The sequence below is a fragment of the Salmo trutta genome, chromosome 3 (assembly GCF_901001165.1).
Source record: "Salmo trutta chromosome 3, fSalTru1.1, whole genome shotgun sequence".
NCBI lineage: Eukaryota > Metazoa > Chordata > Actinopteri > Salmoniformes > Salmonidae > Salmo > Salmo trutta.
In genome coordinates this window covers 23,838,329-23,864,676 of record NC_042959.1, presented here as the reverse complement: position 1 = coordinate 23,864,676, position 26,348 = coordinate 23,838,329, and the positions used below count along the sequence as shown (strand labels likewise).

The window sequence follows — 26,348 nt, the reverse complement described above, 5'->3', positions numbered from 1 at the left end:
CTCCATTCAGAGGGAGATGAAAGCAACCTATTAAAAAAGTGCAAATTAAGGTAGGTGAGGTGGTTTCGCTTGTAAGCGGAAAACAGAAAAATGTGTGAGTTTTAAAACCTTGACGTGTTAACCTCAAGGATATTCACAAGGGTGCTAGGTGGACTAGATTTGTGTCGATATTTTCTTAAACTTACTGAAGTACTTTTAATGGGTGGGTGGCGGACTGCTTTTTCCTGTAGCCTACTTGAAGTAAGGTTTTTTCAAATCTTAGGAAGTCTGTTGTTGCTGTATGAACGGCTGCTGTGGTGACATTTCAAAGTGTTCTGGAGCCTCTGAAGGCAATACTGGGTCAGTTCCTGTGAATAAACCATTCCCTTCATGGTTTCATGTGGTTTTCCCTCAATAATAGAATGGAGCTTTTAGTATGGTTTGTAGCATGCCAGTGACTGAAGCACTCTCCTTGGTCTCCTACTACCTGTGGATTCAGTAATGAGAGTTTCTCACCCACACTGCCTGCTGCCTGACTACATAGAGACATCTGCTTAAGTAGTTGGTCTTATGCTGTTTGTGGTCCTTGGTGGCTAAAATAAGTGAGTTGACCTGCTTATTCGAAAGCGTGTAGGTCTAAAGATGTCTCAAGCTAGCCTTTTACTTCAGTCTCTTGTAAATGTTGTGGGATTTAACGGTCCAGGATCAAGCTGAAATCATTGGGGATAACTGACGGCAAATGTAAAAGCCTTGTTTAGTTTGCTCTGCCAGTTAAATAAATGAAAACGAAGCAACAAAAGACAAAACAAATTTGTTTTTGTTTTTTTTGTCGCAGGAAAATGTGCCCTTGTCTCCCATCACATCTGAATTTGGAGTGAAAAAATGTGTGCTTCTTTATTCAATCAATATGTAAAGATTACGATTCAGCTGTGGCAGTGTAACTAATGTACTGACAGCAGAAAAAATTTCTTATTCACTATGTCCATACAAGTACTGTAAGATTGAATTACTGTACACTACAATGGCACACGTCTGTCCAATGTATGACGGACGACTCTGTTTTTGGTTGTGTGTCAGAGGTGTGCACTGTGGCCTGCGGCCCCCATGGAGTGTGTGTCAGTGGGACCTGTCACTGCGAGGAGGGATGGGCAGGCTCAGAGTGCGACCAGAGGGACTGTCACCCACGCTGTACAGATCACGGTGTCTGCCGAGAGGGCAAATGTGACTGTCACCAGGGCTGGACCGGAGAGCACTGCACCATTGGTGAGTCGGCAGAGAACCAGTACAAAGAGGCAGGAATGTAACAATTTCTTCTCCATCAATGCTCCTGAATATGCCCAAGAGTTGCTTTCAACAGTATCTTGAATGCAGTCTGAGTTGAAGAGCTTGGAAGAAATGTGCCTGCTCTCAATCAAATGTTTGCATTATAAAACCCTATGAAACATAAAGAAATTATTTTCTAAATTACCCATTCCATTTCACTTTCATTGCACATCACCATTTTCTCTTTCCCAATCCACCTGAAAATGGATTTCAGAAGTGATTCTAACTACTTATAAAATGTGTTACATGCTCCGAATACAACAGGTGTAGACTTTACCGTGAAATGCTTTCTTACGAGCCCTTTCCTAACAATACACAGTTAAAAAGTAAGAAACATTTGCATAAAATAAAAAAGGAAATAGTAACACAATCACATAACAATAACGAGACTATATACAAGGAGTACTGGTACCGTGTCAATGTGCAGGGGTACGAGGTAGTTGAGGTAATTGAGGTAATATGCGGAGGTGAAGCCAGTCAAGATGCTCTCAGTTGGGCAGCTGTAGAACTTTTTCAGATTCTGAGGACCCATGCCAAATCTTTTCTTTATACAGTACAATATAAATATGCACTTTATAGAGTCCTACCGCCTATTCTACCACTCAACTAAAGGAAGGTATTAAGGGAAAAGAGGGACAGCTAGTACTAAGGTCTTATTCAGCTTTGTCTCAATGGTATAGCCGTCTCCGAGATGATAGCTTCACTGTGCCTTAATAGAGACCAAACCCCCTCGGTGACATCACCCTCTTGTTGAAACAGACCCCGGCTCTCCAAACCCTAATTACATATTTACAAAATGTTCTCCTCATCAGCAGTTATCCCATCCAGAGGATGAAGCTGACTGGTTAAAAACCATGAGAGAGAGATGAGATTGCACTGGGGTGATTGGAGGGGTTGCATTCCTGATGTTATTAATCTCTGCCTCAATGAGAACTAAAATCCTATCCCTTTCAGCTTCTTCCTGTTTAACCCCCATCAGGAAACATATTCCTCGCCGTAGATGCTCCTGGGATGAATAGGCAGCCATTTACCTATACTTAACAGGAACTGGGAGCTTATTCCTTTCTTATAGGGCTCTCTGAATAACTTCAATTTGCATAAAGCACCTTTAATCACATTACATGGCGAGACCTTGACGAAGGGGCTTGAATAGACCGCTTCCCTGGACCAACTATTGTCAGACACATTGCGATTCTGTTTTTGCATGGGAGTCTTAAACACCGCTGTTATTGCTTTGCTCTCCGCTGCTGTTTTTTTCTTCCAGTACACATCCAGGAGCATTTCAGCATATTGTCGTCCCAGTACACATCCAGGAGTCCTATACATTACAACTATCAGTCATGTAGCTGATTGTCCTCAGAGTACACAGGAGCTATTCAACCACTTCATCATTGGAACAAAGCATGGAAGTAAACTCCCAGGAGCACTTGAATGCATAGAAACACCTTTGTAGTAAACTGAAGGATAATACGCTACATGACTCTTGAATGGAAAATACGCTTATAGTTGTAGCTGCTGTATAGCTGGTGTAACAGAGCTAAGTGCAAAAGTTGACACTACAATACTATTCAGACAGCACTAAAAACACAGCATATTAATGTCTGAGCATGTGTTTGTTAGCAGCTGCCACCTATACAGTTATCAACTGGGTTCTTTAGATATTCTATGTGAATGTACTGTACATTGTTATTTACTTTATGTGGAGGGTTTAATAGGTGGAGGTGTGTTGTTAGGAATGAAAGCATGCCACTACTGCTATGGCAACGTATCTCACCAGGCAAGCCTGATAATTAGCTCAAGCAGATCCTTAACACACAAACAGCTGTGAAACATTCATAGTTCAAATTCATTTGTATTTTCCTCTTCATGCTGTCTGTGTATGTTTTCTCTGTAGTAACACTTCTATAATACTTGTTTTTCCTCTCTCTCTCTCTCTCTCTTTCTCCTTTTATCTGACAAGCTCTGGATTCAAGAGTATCAGGTAATGTACTTTCCTGTCTTTCGCTCTCCTTCCTGTTACGTATAAATAGCCCCCAAAAATGTCATACTGAAAATGTAAGCCCCCTTTAAATGGGGTTAGCAGATAACTTTACTTCCCTCAACAGAATCAGAATCACAATGTGACAACCATGCTGTTTTTTTTGTGCTCCACCATCCACCATGAAAGATCATATTTACAAAAGTGATAACAAAATCCTAATCACTGTCAGGGCTAATGACATACAAACAATATGGGCTGTACCTTAAAGGCCTAATGCAGACGTTTTTATCTAAATATCATATAATTTCTAGGTAGCAATTAAGTACCTTCCTGTGATTGTTTTCAATTAAAGTGGTAAAAAAATAACAAAAATAGCTTCTTAGCAAAGAATATTTTCTCAAGCAACAATTTTGCTAGGACTGTTTGGGAGTGGTCTGAATGGGGAGGGGAAAACTGAAAACTAGCTGTTATTGGCGGAAAGGTTTGGAACTCTCTGTCTTATTGGTCTATCTACTAATTACTGCCTGGTGATGTCAAATTTCAGGCGATCTTTTCAAACAGCTCTTACACTAAAATGTCATTATCATAAATTTTCACAATTTCACAGTATTATTCCAACCTCATAGTGTGGAATATAGACTCACTGGCCAGTTTATTAGGTACACCACTCCGTTCATGAAAATGGATTGCTTCTACAGACAGTGAGTCACGTGGCCGTGGCTTTCTATATAAAGCAGGCAGACAGGCATCGAGGCATTCAGTGACTGTTCGATTGACTGTTAGAATGGGCAAAACAAGTGACTTTGAGCATGGTATGATCGTTGGTGGCAGGCACACTGGATCCAATATCTCAGAAACGTCCGCTCTCCTGGGCTTTTCACGCACAACAGTGTCTAGGGTGTGCCCTGAGAATGGTGTGACAAACAAAAAACATCTGTGGGCGAAAACAGCTCGTTGAAGGAGAATGGCAAGATTTGTACAAGCTAACAGGCGGGCCACAAACAGACAAATAACAAGGCAGTACAGCAGTGGTGTGCAGAACGATATCTCAGGAAAGCACAACTCAGATCCTTGTCACGACTAGGCTATTGTAGCAGATGACCACACTGGATTCCAGAAGCGGCTCCAGTGGGCATGTGATCACCAACACTGGACAATTGAGGAGTGGAAAAACATTGCATGGTCCGACGAATCCCGGTTCCTGTTGCGTCATGGTGATGGCAGTCAGGATTTGGCGTAAGCAGCATGAGTCTATGAACCATCCTGCCTGTTGTCAACGGTACAGCCTGGTGGCGGTGGTGTACCACTGTCCAATCTGCAGCAACTGCCTGAGGCCATCGCGTCAGCATGGACCAACATCCCTGTGGAACGTTTCCGACTTTTAGAATCCATGCCCCAAAGCATTCAGGCTGTTCTGGAGGCAAAGGGGATATGACCCGGTATTAGACGTAACTAATAAACTGGCCAGTGAGTGTATATAAAACAGGAAAATCACATTTTTGACTGCACTGGGCTTTTAACCCTACAAAGCTTAACTGAAAAGTATTGCATACCAAGTTGTCAGGTATATCTGGACTGAGCTCTACCACTTTATTTCTTCTTGTATCCTATACTTAGATAATTGTGTTTGTCAGTCTAGATTTTCCTGCAATAGAGATAAGTAATTTTCTTTTCCAAATGTTTCCCCTCTCCTCAATGGTAAAAGGAGCAGTCAAGATAGGATATAAAGGTAATGGAATGACTACCCCAGAGAGATTGTCATCAACAATCACTCGCCTGCTCTCTGTTTTCTTCCCCAAGCACACATCTTATGTCCCAGTCTATCACCGTTTCTATTGTGATCCCAGTACCTTCATACGTGTCCGTCCTGACTAGTCAAGCACACTCTCGGTCCCCCTTTTCCTTTCTGAATCCTTGTGTGTCAGAAGAAATGCCAAGCAGATGTAGCCAGTCAGTTACAGTATGCTCTGTTCTTGTTCAAACCTGTGAAAAAAGAAATGCAATATCCTGGCATCAAGTAGAGATGCTGAGACAACATCAACAAACCCTTTCGTCTTTACCTCTATCTACCCTTGTCTTTACTTTGATAGTACCTTCACATGGGTGTTGTGCTGGTTTTAGGCCAAGATAAATGTGTGTTGTTTTTTGTGCTGAATTTGGTAAATACTACAGATAGGAATTGAGGAACTTTGACTAATCAGCATGTCATAAAAAGCAGAGCAAGGGTATTCGCAGTACTAAACCCTATTATCCAACTGTGTGTTGACCTTTATGCATTGTTAATATCCTACATTTGCCAAAACCATTTCCATTTCAAAGTGCCCTGTAATGGTATGGAAATCAGTTAGAGAAAAAACCCCATGTGAAATTACAGTATCTTTAGACCCCCCCCCCCCGTCAGAATTATATGTCCAGTTTGTCCACTTTATACTTTTGTTTTCATTTTGTCCCTCTGTGCTGCCCCTGAATGACTAAGTCTTGTCTCCTCCCCTCAACCTGTCTCCCTCTCTCTGATTGGCTAGCATGTGTGATTGACATGATTGTTTTGGCAGATGGGTGCCCTGGGTTGTGCAACAGCAATGGGAGGTGCATTTTGGACCAAGCCGGGTGGCGCTGCATTTGCCAATCAGGATGGAGAGGGCTAGGATGTGACGTTGCCACAGAGACCCTCTGCTCAGATGGAAAGGACAATGAAGGGGGTAAGAACAAAGTCCATTATTCTTCACTCTTTGCAAATTATATAACTTTGTGTCAGTATGATGGACTGTTGAACTAAGGAGTTTTTATTTGATCAGTTGTATTCACAGGGTTGATATTCTGGATGCAACCCTGTTCTCACAGAAAGAGCACTGAGTTAGGGTATTGTCCAATATCAACACTGTTGCATCTTGGTCTTACAGATGGACTGGTGGACTGCATGGACCCAGACTGCTGTTCACAGAGCTCCTGCCAGGGCCAGGCCTACTGCCGTGGATCCCCAGACCCCACAATCATTGTGGGCCAAGGTCATGGGTCACCCTCCTCTCCGTTGGACCCCAGGGGCTTCTACGCACACGTCAGCTTCCTGGTTAGGCCTGGTGGTAGTCACGTGATACCTGGTGACAACCCTTTCAACAGCAGGTGACCCCCCACAAAGTCCAACTGTCTTGTTGGATGTCAAAAGCATAGCAATTTTTAAGCAAAATCAGTTGTCAGTAGTGTATCATTGAAATAATCTCAGTTGATTGAATCTTGTATTTTCCTAGAGTTGCTCCTGTAGGACAAGCTGTGGCATAGCTCTCTTAGGAACCTTGACTTGATGAGTATGGGTAAAAAATGTGTTATTGAGTACCAGATTGAGCAAACTGATTTGATGTATCAAACCTTAGTGGGATGTGAAACCTTGTAGTGGAAATAATGAAATTTCATCATTTGTCAACATAAAGGTGTAAGAATCAATTTGCAAGCAAGTTTCTCAGCAGACAGAAATGTATTTCATTGGGAACCTCAATGCAGTCTGTTCCGGATCATAAGTAGAGTTTGTTTTGCGGCTGATGGAGAGGAAATGATTGCTAACTGTGCGCTGAAAGCTTTGGGAATATAATCCCCCCAACTCACAGAATAGTTTGGGAGTAATCCTTATGTAAATAGCATGCTTTACCACAAATATAGAATGAGGCAATCTCCGCGCCGGTCTGGCAGAGGCATATTAGTTCACCCGCTGAAAATGTCAATTTTATTCTCTTCATCTCCGTTAAGAAGTTGGTTATATATTCACAGACATTCTGCCAATTTTCAGTATTTAAGCACACAGACATTCCGCAAAGTTTGACTGAATGAATTACATTTCTGAAGTTACAAAAATATATATAATTTTGGGCAAAATAGGGTGAATGGGATTCATAATAAGCACATTAGTTAAATTACATATCTTTACTTTATTTGGCTGATTAGACCGTGATGGGTACTACAAGTAGTATGGGGGACAATTCCAGTTTCATGTATTTAGTCTAACAGGCACACTGTGATAGAGAAAACAACTATATTACAGAAACACTACAGACAAGACAAAACTGTCCAATCTGAACAGTCATTCAGTGGTCCTGGTAGTCTGTGTAGAATAAGATCATAAGAGAACATGAGCAAAATTGAAAAAACAGGCAATAGTATATGTGAAATACTTAACATAATAAAGAAATAAGACGATCATGTGATTGGTAACTACATAATATACTTATACCAACCTAATCTGTATATTTCTCAGAAGAATGTATCTTTTTCAGGATTACTCTGTCTTTGGCCAGCTTCTCCATGAACTCCTGGCAAGGGAGGTTGAAGTTTGTCTTCACAATAAGCATAGGAACAGTGAACCTATTTCTTGCTGCTGTCCATATATCATTCATTCTGTTTCTTGGAAAGAGCCATTGTACCTCCTCTGTCTGCTCTTCTTACTCTCTTAACTTTTTCTTCTGCTCCAATCTTTCTCCTCTTCTTCTTTCTTCACTCGTCTTCCTTCTTTTCCTTCTCTTTACCTTTCCACCTCACTCTTCTACACTCTCCTCGCTTCACTCTTTTTACTCCCTTCATTTTTCCTTCTCCTTCCTCTCCAATCTTTAATAATAAATAGTACACTATTAGATAAAATACTTTGGTTAACAGATTCCCATTGCTTGCCTCATTTTTGTATTTTATCTTAAAAACATTGTTTGGAATAATACATTGGCAGGCTCTGTAATCATATCTTTACCTTTCCTCCTCTATCTCCTTCACTCTTCTTCCTAACCAGTCTTCCTCCTCTCCACTCTCTAACATAAAACATTATGCTAATGTTATCCATGAAAATGTCTAAATATATTTTCACACTACTTATAATGCCAAACCATTAAAATTGTAATCTACAAATAAATATTCTCATAATTAATTGTGCATTCATTTAATATAATCATATTTTCAAAATAGTACGTCCACTGCATGTTTACATGTGAACGTTTTTTAACCTAGCTACCATGACAGTAGCTAGCTATCCTTGCTAGATAACTTAGTCGACATAGGTTATGCTAGCTAACATTAGCTATTTATATAATAAATTGTGACATTATAACATCACTAGCTAATATCTCAAACGATTGTAACTGCTTGAAAAGACGTTTGTGGGGATGTTGTGGATTCACTTGATACTTGCTAGCTTCTGGCCGAGTTTTCTACAGCAGTTTTCTCTAAACTAGCGCGAGCAAGTAGTTAGTAGAAGAAGAAGAGTGAATGAAGCAACCAGCCCCCTCTGCTGGACAAAATAAGCACAACGCGATTGAGACGTCAACCGATAGGCTCTGCTGCCCGGTCTTTCTTGCCACTTAAAATATTATTTCACTTTGCAGTCTGTTTTTAATGCAGCTCCAGCCGGGGACAGGCCACCAAAAATGGGGACTATCCCCGGAAAACGGGGACGTCTGGTCACCCTATCTTAAGAGGTCTTTTCATTTTTACCTAAACCCATAAAAGAACCCATCCAAAACAAGTGGGCTAGCCAAATGAAAGAGAACAGTTTTCATTGTGTGGCTGGGTTTCATGCCAATGCTCTCAAAACTCTCCTCTTTCGTATGGCATAAAGACTAATAATAACTTACATGGTTTGTGTTGAGTCCCACAGCCATTTCGGATGTCCCCTTACAATTCTCCCAACTGACTTAAAATGGTGTCTTGGACCAAACCACTGCTAGACATTGACAAAGAGGGACTGTGGGAATTACTCATTTCTTAGGTTATGCGACTTAATGTTTATTTACGGGTCAGCTCTTGTAGGGTCAGCCATCCTGTAGAAGATTAATGGCGAGACAAGGAGAGAATAGTGAACCTCCATAGCTCTTAAAGTGGCCTTATTCCCTTAGACTGCAAAGTCAAAAATTAGACGTTGTTATGCTAGGCGTGTTGCGGTGAGGAAACAGAGAAGAGAAAGCTGTTGATCATCCCTGACTCATATCCGTAATGACCTGAAGATAAAGACGGCAAAACGGGACACGTCGCGCCTCATGGATCTGCCGCCAATGACAAATGCAAATGAAATACCTCAAGAAAATCCACGTTTGACATAGCCGCCCTTGATGAATTGTTGATGAAGAAACATCCCCCTATCGTCTTGCCCCCTTCAGACGGTTGCCCAACTTAACAAATTACCTCACAATTAGGAATGCGAGAATGCGCGTCATGTCCAAGAAAGAGCTACGTGGAATATTTGGTATGGAAATGGGTGCCCCTGTAGAATATCAATGCTGAAAACTTGTACCAGGGAAACTGCTGAAAGTAAGAGGACCTCGATGGCTGTGAAGCCTTTTTGGAATGAGTTATGGGCGGTTAAAAGGTCTAAAGAGAGAGCAAGCCATTTCATGAATAACAATCTCTGACACGTGTATGTTTTTAACGCTCATTAAATCAGACTGCCGGTACCCTTGCCGAGGGAGGACAGATGTTAGTGGAGATGACTGGTTGTTGACTGCTGGCATTTTGTTTCTTTACTTGACCCGCTTTGTGTTTGTTTACCTGCGCAGCCTGGCGTCAATCATCCGGGGTCAGGTGCTGACGGGAGACGGGACACCCCTGATCGGAGTCAATGTGTCCTTCCGGGACTACCCAGAGTACGGCTACACCGTCACGCGCCAGGACGGCATGTAAGAAAGCCACAAACACACACAGAATGAACACGTCCACACACCACCTTTGTCCTCCGAACAAGGTTCAGTGAAGGTCTGGTGAGATACTATTCCTGATTCACCAGTGGAGAGATGTCATGGCAGATATCCAAAACAAGCTAGCAAATGGAAACGACAGAGCATTGTGTCCCACAACAATAGCTCATGCAAATGTCACAGTGTTTGGGGCCATTTAGAACAAGGCAATTTAAATGCATTGAATCAGCCAGGGAAGAATCAATCTGCCAGCAGTGTAGACTACCACAAGATTACTGTCTGACCTTCTTGGGCTATTACCATAAAGTTGTGGTGCATGGTCTCACTCTTAACCAAACAAAGTCATACTGGGTACATACATATCACAGAAAACATTCAGCTCCACAGGAAGTTTAACGTCATACTATCGGTTGTCTGGGTTTACTGGCATGTGTAGATCTTTTTATTCAAATCATCACCAAAATATCTGGGTTATGTTTGTCTGGAATAAAAGGCTTATAATATTTAGTGATGTCTGGGACTAGCGTAGTCACTCTTATGGAGCAGGAACCACAGAGGTAGGGGCCCCTGATAGCCAAGGATTAGCTGATGTCTCCAAATATTCCACCCTGTAACCCCTCTGACATAGCGCATGATAAATGGCAGGGGATAATCTCAGTTGGTTAGCCACCGTATCCGCTCAGGGTGTTAAGAGGGCAGAAACGACATCAAAGCTTGGCCCCTTGCAGCTGTGAGCTCCCCACTGCCCAAAGTGGATGGATAGAGGGGGAGAGAAGGGTGGGGGGTGGGGCGGAGGGTCAGTGGAGGAGGAAACGGTTTCAGGTCAGATGCACAGCTGAGGTGCGTGTGTGTGTATATGTGTGTATATGTGTGTCTGTATTTCTCTCTTTCACTGTGTGTGTGTGTGTGTGTGTGTGTGTGTGTGTGTGTGTGTGTGTGTGTGTGTGTGTGTGTGTGTGTGTGTGTGTGTGTGTGTGTGTGCATGTGTGTAGTGTCGTGTCATCATGCAGATGCTTGACCCCCTGGGTAGTAAAGCTGGCTGAATATATAGAGCAGCACTTCAAAGACTCGCCCTTCATTTCCAAACCAGTAACTGTTGTCTGCACTATGTGTAGTAATTAAAACTGGTCCACCAGAGAAACTTAAGACTTCTCAACAAGTTCGCACTTTAAGTGTCTCAGTGCATCATGGTTGACTAAACAAACGTAATAAAATAGATTCAGTGAATAATAATAATATGTGAGCCACAAAGGAATAAGACAACGGATAAGAAAAGTTCTTTGTTCCATTGAGAAAATATAATCTGGTTTGTAGCCCAACATTTATGAATATATATTTGAGTTTCCACTGAAATACTTTGTCTTCCGGAGAGAAGTAAATGTAATATGGCCGGCCTTCAAGGAAATCACACTGGGTAAAAATGTAAATCTATTCTTTTCATCACTTCTCCACGTTCATGGGGATGTCTCCAGGTTTGACCTGTTGGCCAATGGCGGTGCCTCGCTGACGCTGAGTTTGGAGCGTGCCCCTTTTCCCATACTGCACCGCACTGTGTGGTTACCCTGGAAGGTGTTCCACGTGATGGACACTGTGGTGATGAAGAGGGAGGACAACGATATCCCCAGCTGTTACCTCAGCGGCCTGCTCAGGCCCAGCCCCCTCATCCTAGCCTCGCCCCTGTCCACTTTCTACAGGAGTTCCCCCGAGGACAGCCCCATCATCCCTGAGACCCAGGTAAGATTAGCCCTGGTTCTAGTACCTACTGCCAGGTACCTATTTCCCACAGCACATGGCAGACACGGCAGTGTACAGCTGGGTGCATTAACATGTTTCCCTGCACTGCAGCACAGGTGAAAACAATATATATAATTCTACAAACTAGCATTTCATGGTATACCGAAACTTCTGTAGTTTTTCAATACTAGAACATGAAAAACTGTCCGGTACTAGAATTGTTGTTACTTTTAGTACTTCTGTCAAATGTGTTTCACATCATATACGGATTTAGAGGTTTGAGGCTGTCTAGTAATTTGTCTGAACCTTCTCAAGGGGGCAGTAGCTAGCCAGCTGACACAGCGCAAGCCACTTTTGAGAAGCACATGAGAAGAGAGAGAAAATGCCAACAGCATGGCTTCTTCTACCACCACGCCCGCAGCTTGTTGACAAAACTCCCTGCAGAAGCAAACTATGGGAATGTTTTTCATACAAAGCAGATGATGAGGTTATATGAGTTGGTTATTTGAATCAACTGTGTAGTGCTAGGGGCAAAAACAAAAACGTGCACCCGAGGGAGGCCCCAGGACCGATTTAGGAAACACTGATTTAGACTACTTCGGGTTTGCCTGGGCTTGCTAGCAGTAGCCAGCCAGCAGCCCTGGGCAGAGCATTGCACCATGGAAAGTAAAATGCACTCTGGGAGTAGTAGTATGCTGTGTAAAATCCATTGTATTTCTATGGTGTGTAGACTATAGAGAGATAGTAATGGTGTCTTTTTGTAGGCACTAACTATGCCAAGATTCATTGGACAAAGCATATGAGGAAAATGAATGGTGTTTTTGGAGGGGTTTTGGATAAACTCTGAAAATAAGGTCTGTGGTAAACACAGGATAAGGAGGTGTTAACCTCAGACCTTATTTTCTGCGTTTATTCCAAACCCCTTTTTTTCCCCCCATTCATTTTTCCAATAGGGATGGCTGAACGAACCAGATGTAACTTATTTCCAGGTTTTAGGACAACAAGCTGCCGAGGTCTATTGCAATATAGAAGTTTCAGAAATTAGCTTTAAAGGTTTTTTTTATGTAGTTTTGGAACTAAACTATTCATTTAATGCATTAAATTATTTAGCTGTAATGAATCATAGTTCTACGAATGTCATTTTACCCAATATTATAGCCATAGATTTGCAAATTAACCCTAATATGTATCAAATCACATTTTAAAACAGTTCAGATGTAATTGTAAAATTATTTTGTCTGCTCTGAGTCTCAGATATGATTTTGCATAAGGAAAATTGAAGATATTCTTCTGTTATTTAATATGGTGTTTTATTTTAGCAAAAAATGTAATATAGGAGAGAATATATTTTAGTTCTTCTACCACTTATCAACATATTGTTCAATGTTGAAAAAATAAAGCCCAGTGGTTTTTCTGTGACTCACGTTTTCTTTTTTTTGCTGTGGTATCTTTCGGTATCGAGTATCGTTTTGGTATTGAGTATTGTTACAGTATCATGTATCGCAATACTAAACCTGGTATCGGTATTGATGTAAAAAATCTGGTATCGTGACAACACTACTACAAACTAGATATAACCGCACCAAAGGTTCCAGACATGCAGTTAATTACATGGGTTATTGTTAGACGATTAGAAGCAAACTTGGCACTTGGTAAAGTTGGAATCAACCTGTGAGAGAGTTTGTCACATTAACGATGTACCATTGTTGCAGCACAGACATTTTGAAAAGTAACTTTTTAACGCACTCCGTTATATGTTCCGTACCTTTTCATAACGAATTCTGCTAAAACTCATAGGTCCTACACGAGGAAGTGGCCATACCTGGAAGTGACCTCAATCTGGTTTACCTGAGCTCCCGCACGTCCGGCTACAAGCCCATCCTCAAGGTCCTCATGACCCAGGAACGACTCCCATTTGGACTCATGAAGGTCCATCTGATGATTGCTGTCATGGGCAGACTGTTCCAGAAATCGTTCCCCGCTTTTCCCGACCTCTCGTACACCTTTGTCTGGGACAAGACAGACGCCTACAACCAGAAGGTCTACGGCTTGTCAGAGGCTGTAGGTGAGTTCCCACTGATGATCAAACACAACTGTATGGAGATGTTATGTAAATATCATCTGATAGTGGTGTCAGGTCCTAGTGTAGTCTAGGAGGTTGAACTTTGGATGAACTCCTGGCATTGATATCCTTTGAACTTCCTGATTGTTTTTGCAGTCAGAGGCATCATTGTTTTGTAATATGATATAACAGATGGTGTGAAAAATATCAAGGAGAAATCCCAGACGGCTGCATTTCTGAAGGGCACTACTCTGCTGACTTAGTTTTTTTGCATGTGTAATTACTCACCAGTCGTACCATGGGAAAATGATTTATTTTTAACGTCATGCCCACGCTGTTGTATTTTGGTCCATAAATTAATTCATTTTGATAAAAATCACCCACATATTATTTCAGGTAATATGGTAATTTGACATCCAGATGCACTGTGAGCTAGCAGTATCTGACTTTATATGCTTGTAATGCTTATTAGCGTACTAGTAAACACGCATCTGAGAGTATACCTCATTCCTAGAGAGAAGATTCTACAATCATAAAGAGATTTTACAAGTTTTCAGGCTTTTTTTTATACAGTGCAAGCCTCATCATTTTTTTACAGATATTGATAGATTCATTATATACCATTGTTGTTTCCAGTGTCTGTGGGATATGAGTATGAATCATGCCTAGATATGATCCTCTGGGAGAAGAGGACAGCCATTTTACAAGGTTATGAACTGGATGCCTCTAACATGGGGGGATGGATGCTGGACAAGCACCATGTATTGGACATTCAAAATGGTAAGACTTTTTTTTACACTGATCAATGACGATGTGTGTGTGTGTGTTTGTGAGTGCGTGCGGTTGTAGGATGGAAGCTTCAGGAGGTCTCTAATCTCAAATACAGCATTAAATACTCAGATGAAGATGAAATATGGTTCATCATACCATTTACAGATAATAGAGGAGAGTTTTGACAGGTCGATCATTCATATTAATGATGGAATAAATCAGATACAATGACCCGGGGTGCAGAGCTCCCATCCTACTCAGAGATTCCACCCTACTCAGCTGTTTTGCAACAAGATGGCATTTGCGGGCCAAGAGGGGATACATTTATCTGTATAGAAGTTACTGAAACATATACTGTAGTTCTTAGCTTTTATCTTCCAAACTACTCTTTTGAATGAGCGTAAGAATAAAACTCCAAACAGACAAAAAAAACATACTGCATGTACAGGCTGTTGCATAAAACATCTTAAGTTAATTTTCCCCTTATCTTTTCCCTTAACTTGAAGTCAATTTCACTAACGTTTCAAGTGAATACCACCCTTAAATTAAGTGAAAAGTTTAAGGGTACCCATGAGATCCCTTAAGTGCTTCGTTCATATGGATATCAATGTAAAAAGCATTTGTAAAGGTGAATGTTGCTTACCTCTGCCCTAGTTTCAAAAGTAAAACATCCACCAGCTAGCTAGCTAGGTAGCTAAACAATGGAAGGTGCGCAATCCATGGCTACAAAACTAGGTGGCTAACTAGCTACCTACTCTGCAAGGTAGCTTGACGTACTAGAAAGTAATAGAAACAAGGTGAGAAAAAAGTAACTAAAATGTTTTATTATCTCTGAATGTTTCTCCTGTCTTGAATGTAGAAGTTCTATTTTGGGATCTCCCAAAATAAATGGGATCTCTTTGAGGAGACCTTCAGTCAGTGAATCAGGTTGTCTCCATGGTAACCAGAGACTCTTTTGCCATAGGCTACATGCCTTCAAACGACCATTAAACCCTTAATTTATGCCCTTACCTAAGGAAATGTTTGAGATGCTCTATGCAACACCCTTAAACAATTCCCTTAGTTAAGGGAAAATGATTCATTAAGGTAAACCCTTAAGATGTTTTATGCTACCGGGCCCAGGGCTCTAAAGTGTGGCCACTTTGGTCGCATATGCTCCAAAATATTTTGCTGTGCGAACCTGACATTTTATTTTGGGAGCACCGTGGACCTAGAAAAATTATAACTCCGATAATAATTGTTGTAATGATTGAGCTTGAGCCATAGAGAAACAAGTGAGTGCAGATTCTTTACTGTCACGGTTGCACCATTACTACAGCGAAAACTGATTGTTTATAGCCCAACAGGTAAAAAGACATGACCCATATTACCAGTGCAATGTTTTATTCCTATCTTGAATTGGCTATACATTCAAAAACAATTTTGCGGGCTGTTCCAAAACCACTCTCGGGCATTTTTTTTACACCTTGGTCAGTCATGTAATCTCATTAGCTAGCTACCACCCTGTACTCAACCCTGCACTTTAGAGACTACTGTCCTATGTACATAGTCATTGAACACTGGTCACTTCAAAAAATGTACATACTGTTTTAACCACTTCATATGTATATACTGCATTCTAGTCAAGGCTCATCCTATATAACTACTGCTGTATGCACCATTTCTATTCATATAATATCCATAATGTCTATACACCATCATATACATACAGTGCCTTCAGAAAGTATTCACCCCCCATGTCGGTGGAATTATGTTTTTCTAACTTTTTACAAATTAATTAAAAAATGAAAAGCTGAAATGTCTTGAGTCAATAAGTATTTAATCCCTTTGATATGAAAAGCCTAAATAAGTTCAGGAGTAAAAATTTGCTTAACAAGTCACATAATAAGTTGCATGGACTCACTCTGTGTGCAATAATAGTGTTTACCATGATTTTTGAATGACTACCTCATCTCTGTACCCCACACATACATTTATTTATCTGTAAGGTCCCTCAGTCAAGCAGTGAATTTCAAAATGTCTAATTCAACCACAAAGACCCGGGTGGTTTTCCAATGCCTCAAAGAAGGGCACCTTTTGGTATATGTGTAAAAATAAAAATACAGACATTGAATATCCCTTTGAGCATGGTGAAGTTATTAATTACACTTTGGATGGTGTATCAATACACCCAGTCACTACAGAGATACAGGCATCCTTCCTAACTCAGTTGCTGGAGAGGAAGGAAACCGCTCAGGGATTTCACCATGAGGCCAACGGTCACTTTAAAACAGTTATAGAGTTTAATGGCTGTGATAGGAAAAAACTGAGGATGGATCAACAACATTGTACTCTAGTTACTCCACAATACTAATCTAATTGACAGAGTGAAAAGAATGAAGCCTGTACATAATACAAATATTCCAAAACATGCATCCTGTTTGCAACAAGGCACTAAAGTAATACTGCAAAAAATGTGGCAAAGCAATTCACTTTTTGTCCTGAATACAAAGTGTTATGTTTGGTGCAAATCCATTACAACACAGTAATGAGTACCACTCTCCATATTTTCAAGCATAGTGGTGTCTGCATCATGTTATGAGTATGCTTGCAATCGTTAAGGACTGGGTCGTTTTTCAAGATAAAAAGAAACGGATTGGAGCTAAGCACAGGAAAAATCCTAGAGGAAAACCTGGTTCAGTCTGCTTTCCACCAAACACTGAGAGATGAATTCACCATTCAACAGGCCAATAACCTAAAACCAAGGCCAAATCTACACTGGATTTGCTTACCAAGAAGACAGTGAATGTTCCGGAGTGGCCTAGTTGCAGTTTTGACTTAAATCTTTTGAAAATCTATGGCAAGACCTGAAATGGTTGTCTAGCAATGATTAAAAACCAATTTGACAGTGCTTGAAGAATTTTGAATGCTAACCTTTTAGCATTTTTTGGTCACAAATCCAATGCAAGTCACTGTTACCTTTATTAGGATTTTCATGCTTCATGTCCAAATCATCAGTATTAAAAAATGTCGTGTGTCACTAAATTATGTTACTTTTGGATGATTTGGATATAAAGTTCAAAAATGCTAATATAGGTACCATTTAATTGCATTGGATTTGTGCCACAAATGCTAAAAAGTTAGCATTTCAAACAGTGGTCAAGTAAACAAAACCAAAGCATGGGTTGCTGTCATACCTGGTACATAGAATGCTACAAGGTAATAAAACCAATATGTAATTTGGGTGAACTATCCCTTTAACAAAATAATTACCTAATAGCAGGAACAGCAACATCTAGTGGTCAGAACCTGGTATAAACCCAGTAACTTCAATTACAACTTTTTCTGAACAGGGGAAAGAAAACATGACCAAATTCACTAAGAATACATTACATAGGATGAAGAAACAATACTCTGAGCCACAGCTCCATACTACTTGGCAAACAGAGAACTGATACTATATACTCGTTGTTGGGGTGGGATTGGTGTGAGGTATGGGGGGTCCGTGGATGGCTTTTGACCACTCCTTGGATTCCTCATGTCTTATTCAATTTACAAAACAGTTTAGTCCAAATTGGATGTTAGGTACTATAATTATTGAATATTATATGACTGGCCCATTTGGGTGCAATCAATTGGATTAATTTTGTTTCCGGAATTATTATCTTATCCATTTATAACTACAGAAATGATTTCAGAACAATCTGCGTGTGTCTCATGGCTTGCTAAAATGACATGGAACAACCCTAGGCCTATTCTAACATTGAGAATGCACTAGGCCTCTCTCTTTCAGCCTGCCTGGTTTGAGCGACAGTAGTCCCTCTCCAACTCTCGATCTGTGTCACAGTTGTCCCTGGGAATTTGTGTCAACCTTTCATCCATTTGTGTCCCTCAATTCTAGGTTTCTGAGCAGAGGCTTTCACTACTGACTGCCTCCTACATCTAGAATTGTGTGGAGGAGGTCACAGCCTATTGCTCATTGCCTTTTGGCCTTCGATGGATCGCATAGTTTATATACCCCTTTTAGGTTATATTGTAGTTGTTGCTATGGCTATAACCAATGTTTACTCATGTTAGTAAAATGTCTGTTTGATTGTCATATCCAGTTATGCAATGGAACCATGTATGTATTCTAATTATCTGCTCAAACATATATACAGTAACAGTCAAAAGTATGGACACACCTACTCATTCAAGGGTTTTTCTTTATTTTTACTATTTTCTACTTTGTAGAATAATAGTGAAGACATCAAAAACATGAAATAACACATATGGAATCATGTAGTAACCAGCAAAGTTATATATTTTAGATTCTTCAAAGTAGCCACCCTTTGCCTTGATCACAGCTTTGCACTCTCTTGGCACTTTTTTGCTTACAACATTATTCCATATGTGTTATTTCATCATTTTGATGTCTTCACTATTATTCTACAATGTAGAAAATAGTAAAAATATAGAAAACCCTGGAAAGAGTAGGTGTGTCCAAACTTATAACTGGTACTGTATGTACAGTTGAAGTCGGAAGTTTACATACACCTTAGCCAAATACATTTAAACTCTGTTTTTCACAATTCCTGACATTTAATCCTGGCTTAGGTCAGTTAGGATCACCACTTTATTTAAAAAATGTGAAATGTCAGAATAATAGTAGAGAGAATGATTTATTTCAGCTTTTATTTATTTCATCACGTTTCCAGTGGGTCAGAAGTTTACATACACTCAATTAGCATTTGGTAGCATTGCCTTTACATTGTTTAACTTGGGTCAAACATTTTGGGTAGCCTTCCACAAGCTCCCCACAATAAGTTGGGTGAATTTTGGCCCATTCCTCCCGACAGAGCTGGTGTAACGAGTCAGGTTTATAGGCCTCCTTGCTCGCACATGCAGTTCTGCCGACAAATGTTCTATAGGATTGAGGTCAGGGATTTATGATGGCCCCTTCAATACCTTGACTTTGTTGTCCTTAAGCCATTTTGCCACAACTTTGGAAGTATTCTTGGGGTCATTGTACATTTGGAAGACCCATTTGTGACCAAGCTTTAACTTTCTGACTGATGTCTTGAGATGTTGCTTCAATATATCCACATCATTTTCCTGCCTCATGATGCCATCTATTTTGTGAAGTGCACCAGCAAAGCACCCCCACAACATGATGCTGCCACCCCTATGCTTCACAGTTGGGATGGAGTTCTTCGGCTTGCAAACCTCCCCCTTTTTCCTCCAAACATAACGATGGTCATTATGACAAAACAGTTATATTTTTGTTTCATCAGACCAGAGGACATTTCTCCAAAAAGTACAATCTTAGTCCCCATGTGCAGCTGCAAACCATAGTCTGGCTTTTTTATGGCGGTTTGGAGAAGTAGCTTCTTCCTTGCTAAGCGGCCTTTCAGGTTATGTCGATATAGTACTCGTTTTACTATGGATATAGATACTTTTGTACCTGTTTCCTCCAGCATCTTCACAAGGTCCTTTGCTGTTGTTCTGGGATTGATTTGCAGTTTTCGCACCAAAGTACGTTCATTTCTAGGAGACAGAACGTGTCTCCTTCCTCAGTGTTATGACGGCTGCGTGGTCCCATGGTGTTTATACTTGCGTACTATTGTTTGTACAGACAAACATGGTACCTTCAGGTGTTTGAAAATTGCTCCCAAGGATGAACCAGACTTGTGGAGGTCTGCAATTTTATTTCTGATGTCTTGGCTGATTTCTTTTGATTTTCCCATGATGTCAAGCAAAGAGGCACTGAGTTTGAAGGTAGGCCTTGAAATACATCCACAGGTACACCTCCAATTGACTCAAATGATGTCAATTAGCCTATCAGAAGCTTCTAAAGCCATGACATCATTTTCGGGAATTTTCCAAGCTGTTTAAAGGCACAGTCAACTTAGTGTATGTGAACTTCTGACCCATTGGAATTGTTATACAGTGCACAATGCACTGTATCACAATGCACTGTATCACATGCACAATGTAGATGTCCTACCCGACTTGCCAAAACTATAATTTGTTAACAAGAATTTTGCGGAGTGGTTGAAAATTTGTTTTAATGACTCCAACCTAAGTGTATGTAAACTTCCAACTTCTACTGTATATATATATATATATATTTTTTTTTTTTCTTCATTTTGCAGACACTCTTATCCAGAGCAACTTACAGTAGTGAGTGCATACATTTTCATACTTTCTTCGTACGGGCCCCCCCTTGGGAATCAAACCCACCACCGTGGTGTTGCAAGCACCATGCTCTACCAACTGAGCTACATGGGTATCAATGTGCAAACATCTGCTCAATATGCAGTAGTTCTGGTAACAAAAAACCCTCAGCTATTATATAAAACTGGGTTCCCTTAACAGATTATTGCTCACAAAATGCTTCAGGAAATGTTTTATCGAACTAGTGTACAGAAGTCAATCTGCGTCTTTTGTGTTTACCCCAAGACGCTATGTGTTTTCTGGCTGTTCATTAAACATAAAAAATAACTGATATTTAGCTGAACCAAATCTGTCAAAAACATCTAGCACACAAAGTTTTGCAAAGAGCGTTGAAAAAGAACATTGAGAACTGTTCCAGCTTGACTGCTGCCAGAGCATTGTGTTTCATCCCACCTGTCTCAGGGTAAAGCTAACTCGTCTCAAAGCCTTCACACAGCAGCGCCAGCTCACAGTGGGGGGGATCGCTGTCTCTAGATGTGAAGCTTCATGATCAACAGATGTGTAGATGCGATATGCATTTCATCTTCGGCATATGATATGCTAATACTTATTGTGTCCTGCATTAGATTGGGTATCAATGTGCATTTGTCTGGATGTATTATGTTTATTAGGTATGAGGTAGCATTGTTTTGGCAGATTTGTGTAGTTTGATATTGATTACATGAACAACTGAAATGAAGGACACATGCATATACAGATGGTGTCTTACTTGTCTTTACTATCAGGACTCCAAAGAGGGTTCAGTTTCCTTTTCTTTCTTTTTAACCCTTCAAATAGATTAAAGCAAATTTCTTATTGAGAAAAGGTGAAAAATATTCTACTTTTCATTTCACAATCCCATTAGTTTCACCCACAGATAGTATGTCAAGTGTGTGAAATAATTGACGGTTTCCCAGTCAACAGACCCTTAGATGCCATGTCAGATGATGGGCATTACAGGGAGAAGTGTATACCTTATGTAATTGTGTATGCCTTTTACAATGTATTCATATTTTAATATACTGTATCTTGTCGGCCTTGTTCGTTGGCATGACATATTTCACATAGTCATGAGGATTAGTTTTGTATTTGCATTTGTATTTATTAAGAATCCCCATTAGCTGCTGCCAAGGCAGCATCTACTCTTCCTGGGGTCCAGCAACATTTCAATTTGATTTATTTCACCTTTTTTTAACCAGGTAGGCTAGTTGAGAACAAGTTCTCATTTACAACTGCGACCTGGAGGCAGTTATATTAAGGCAGTTATATACAGTTTAAAATATTGCATGACATTACATTTCATAACAATTTACCCAATACATTTAGTGTGTTCCCTCAAGCCACTACTCCACTATCACATATTTACAATACAACATCCATGTGTAGGCGTGTGTAGAATGCGTGTCTTATCATGTGTATGTGTGTCTATGCCTGTGTGTGTTTCTTCACAGTCCCCGCTGTTCCATAAGGTGTATTTTTATCTGTTTTTTTAAAATCTGATTCTACTGCTTGTATCAGTTACCTGATGTGGAATAGAGCTCAATGTAGCCATGGCTCTATGCAGTACTCTGCAGCTCCCATAGTCTGTTCTTGGGGCTTGTGAAGAGACCTTTGGTGGCATGTCTTGTGGGGTGTACGTGGGTGTCCGAGCTGTGTGCTAGTTGTTTAAACAGACACCTCGGTACATTCAGCATGTCAACACTTCTTACAAAAACAAGCAGTGATGAAGTCAATCTCTCCTCCGCTTGGAGCAATGAGCTATTTACATGCATATTATTAATGTTAGCTCTCCATGTACATTGAAGGGCCAGCGGTGCTGCCCTGTTCTGAGCCAATTGTAATTTTCCGAGGTCCCTCTGTGGCACCTGACCACACGACTGAACAGTAGTTCAGTTGGTACAAAACTAGTGCCTGTACATATGTAGTGTTGTTAAAAAGGCAGAGCAGCACTTTATTATGGACAGACTTCTCCCCATATTAGCTACTGTTGTATCAACATGTTTTGACCATGACAGTTTATAATCCAGGGTTACTCCAAGCAGTTTAGTCACCTCAACTTGCTCAATTTACACATTATTTATTACAAGATTTAGTTGAGGTTTAGGGTTTAGTGAATGATTTGTCTCAACTATTTAGGACTACATTTTTCCTTGCCACCCATTCTGAAACTAACTGCAGCTCTTTGTTAATTGTTGCAGTGATTTCACTTGCTATAGTAGCTGACATGTATAGTGTTGAGTCATCCGCATAAATAGACACACTGGCTTTAGTCAAGGCCAGTGGCATGTCATTAGTAAAAAAAATAAAGTAAGGGGCCTAGACAGCTGCCCTGGGGAATTCCTGATTCTACCTGGATTAAGTTGGAGAAGCGTACATTATAGAACACCCATGTGTTCTGTTAGACAGGTAAGTCTTTATCCACAATATAGCAGGGGGTGTAAAGCCATAACATATATGTTTTTCCATCAGCAGAATATGATCGAAAATGTCTAAAGTCACACTGATGTCTAACAAAACAGATCCCACGATCTTTTTATCATAAATTTCTCTCAGCCAATCATCAGTCATTTGTGTAAGTGCCGTGCTTGTTGAATGTCCTTTCCTATAAACGTGCTGAAAGTTTGTCAGTTTGTTTACAGTAAAATAGCATTGTATCTGGTTAAACACCATTTTTTTCAAAAGTTTACTAAGGGTTGGTAACAGGCTGATTGGTCGGCTTTTTGAGCCAGTAAAAGGGGCTTTACTATTCTTGGGTAGCAGAATTACTTTTGCTTCCCTCCAGGCCTGAGGGCACACACATTCTAGTAGGCTTAGATTGAAGGTATAACAAATAGAGTGGCAATATCATCCGCTATTAGCCTCAGTAATTTTCCATCCAAGTTGTCAGACCCTGGTGGCTTGCCATTGTTGGTTGTTCACTTCTTCCACACTCACTTTATGGAATTCAGAATTAGAATGCTTGTCTTTCATAATTTGATAAGTTATACTTGTATGTGTAGTGTCAGCGTTTGTTGCTGTCATGCCTAAGTTTGCTAATCTTCCCAATGAGAAAATTCATTAAAGTAGTTTGTGATGAATGAGCCATCTGATTCAATGAATGATGAAGCTTAGTTTGCCTTTTTGCCCAAAATGTAATTCTTTATGTAATTTATCTTTGTTCCATAGTGTAGTTTCTTCTTCTTTTTATTCAGTTTAGTCACATGATTTCTCAATTTGCAGTACGTTTGCCAATCTGTCGTGCAGCCAGACTTGTTTTCCATTCCTTTTGCCTCATCCCTCTCAACAATACACTTTTTCAAATCCTCAACAATTTAAACGTTTTTACAGTAATATTCTTAATGAGTGCATGCTTATTAGTAACTGGAATAAGCAATTTCATAAATGTGTTGTGCAGTTTCTGGTTGCAGGTTGAGGCCGTTAACAAATTTAGTCTGATAAATAAATATCACAACTTTTTATTTTCACAACTAGCAATGTATTCCTTCTCTAATGCTGTACATTTCATCTTCTTTGATAAAAATGCAAGTTGTGCTCCACTACAGTCACACTCCTGACGAAGCTACATTGTATGGTATCAGTCATTCTCCTGGTGACTCCAGATGTAGCTATATGCTATCAGTCCATCTCCTCCTGGTGACTCCAGACATACAGTAGCTATATAGTATCAGTCCTTCTCCTCCTGGTGACTCCAGGCATAGCTATATGGTATGAATCCATCTCCTCCTGGTGACTGCAGACATAGCTATATAGTATCAGTCCTTCTCCTCCTGGTGACTCCAGAAGTAGCTACAGTTGAAGTCGGAAGTTTATATACACTTAGGTTGGAGTCATTAAAACTTGTTTTTCAACCACTCCACAAAATTCTTGTTAACAAACTATAGTTTTGGCAAGTCGGTTAAGACATCTACTTTGTGCATGATACAAGTAATTGTTCAAACAATTGTTTACAGACAGATTATTTCACTTATAATTCACTGTATCACAATTCCAGTGGGTCAGAAGTTCACATACACTAAGTTGACTGTGCCTTTAAACAGCTTGGAACATTCCAGAAAATGATGTCATGGCTTTAGAAGCTTCTGCTAGGCTAATTGACATCATTTGAGTCAATTGGAGGTGTACCTGTGGATGTATTTAAACTACCTTTAAACTCAGTGCCTCTGTGCTTGACATCATGGGAAAATCAAAAGAAATCAGCCAAGACCTCAAAAGAATTGTAGACCTCCACAAGTCTGGTTCATCCTTGAGAGCAATTTCCAAACGCCTGAAGGTACCACGTTCATCTGTACAAACAATAGTTGGCAGCCGTCATACCGCTCAGGAAGGAGACGCGTTCTGTCTCCTAGAGATGAACGTACTTTGGTGTGAAAAGTGCAATTCAATCCCAGAACAACAGCAAAGGACCTTGTGAAGATGCTGGAGGAAACAGGTACAAAAGTATCTATATCCACATTAAAACGAGTCCTATATCGACATAACCTGAAAGGCCGCTCAGCAAGGAAGAAGCCACTGCTCCAAAACTGCCATAAAAAAAGCCAGACTACAGTTTGCAGCTGCACATGGTGACAAATATTGTACTTTTTGGAGAAATGTTCTCTGGTCTGATTAAACAAAAATAGAACTGTTTGGCCATAATGACCATCGTTATGTTTGGAGGAAAAAGGGGGAGGCTTGCAAGCCGAAGAACTCCATCCCAACCCTGATGTACGGGGGTGGCAGCATCATGTTGTGGGTGTGCTTTGCTGCAGGAAGGACTGGTGCACTTCACAAAATAGATGGCATCATGAGGCAGGAAAATTATGTGGATATATTGAAGCAACATCTCAAGACATCAGTCAGGAAGTTAAAGCTTGGTCGCAAATGGGTCTTCCAAATGGACAATGACCCCAAGCATACTTCCAAAGTTGTGGCAAAATGGCTTAAGGACAACAAAGTCAAGGTATTGGAGGGGCCATCACAAAGCCCTGATCTCAATCCTATAGGAAATGTGTCAGCAGAATTGAAAAAGTCTGTGCGAGCAAGGAGGCCTACAAACCTGACTCAGTTACACCAGCTCTGTCAGGAGGAATGGGCCAAAATTCACCCAACTTATTGTGGGAAGATTGTGGAAGGCTACATGAAATGTTTGACCCAAGTTAAACAATTTAAAGGCAATGCTACCAAATACTAATTGAGTGTATGTAAACTTCTGACGCACTGGGAATGTGAAGAAAGAAATAAAAGCTGAAATGAATCATTCTCTCTCCTATTATTCTGACATTTCACAATCTTAAAAAAGAAGTGTTGATCCTAACTGACCTAAGACAGGGAATGTTTACTCAGATTAAGTGTCAGGAATTGTGAAAAACTAAGTTTAAATGTATTTGGCTAAGGTGTATGTAAACTTCCGACTTCAATTGGATATGGTATGAATCCTTCTCCTCCTGATGACTCCAGACATACCTATATAGTATCAGTCCTTCTCCTCCTGGTGACTGTCTCCATTTTCCCCTTACCTTCCCTGTCTGAGGAGTCTACTGTGATGTAGTTAAGAGTTTTCCTCTCCTCTAGTGAGGACTCTTAACAGTCTCTCTCTCGCTCTTCTCTGGGGCCTGTCTAACGAGATAAGGCCTGTGCTGTAGCTATGCTCCCTCTACACCTCTTCCCCCCTTCTCCTTCCCTCCTT

General features: G+C 40.4%; 1 protein-coding gene across 5 annotated transcripts in view; it reads left to right on the top strand.

Moving 5' to 3' along the window:
- Positions 1-26,348, top strand: part of LOC115170749 (teneurin-3) — a 153,144-nt gene that overhangs the window by 100,422 nt on the left and 26,374 nt on the right. For 3 of the 5 annotated variants that reach the window (XM_029727058.1, XM_029727041.1, XM_029727024.1), the window contains 9 exons: positions 1,057-1,242; positions 3,263-3,283; positions 4,989-5,012; positions 5,836-5,982; positions 6,184-6,403; positions 9,805-9,924; positions 11,415-11,676; positions 13,474-13,741; positions 14,375-14,518. In XM_029727058.1, the coding sequence (XP_029582918.1) occupies positions 1,057-1,242; positions 3,263-3,283; positions 4,989-5,012; positions 5,836-5,982; positions 6,184-6,403; positions 9,805-9,924; positions 11,415-11,676; positions 13,474-13,741; positions 14,375-14,518 (1,392 nt within the window). The remainder of the gene's footprint in view (positions 1-1,056; positions 1,243-3,262; positions 3,284-4,988; positions 5,013-5,835; positions 5,983-6,183; positions 6,404-9,804; positions 9,925-11,414; positions 11,677-13,473; positions 13,742-14,374; positions 14,519-26,348) is intronic. The other 2 variants (XM_029727033.1, XM_029727050.1) reach the window with 2 other exon arrangements.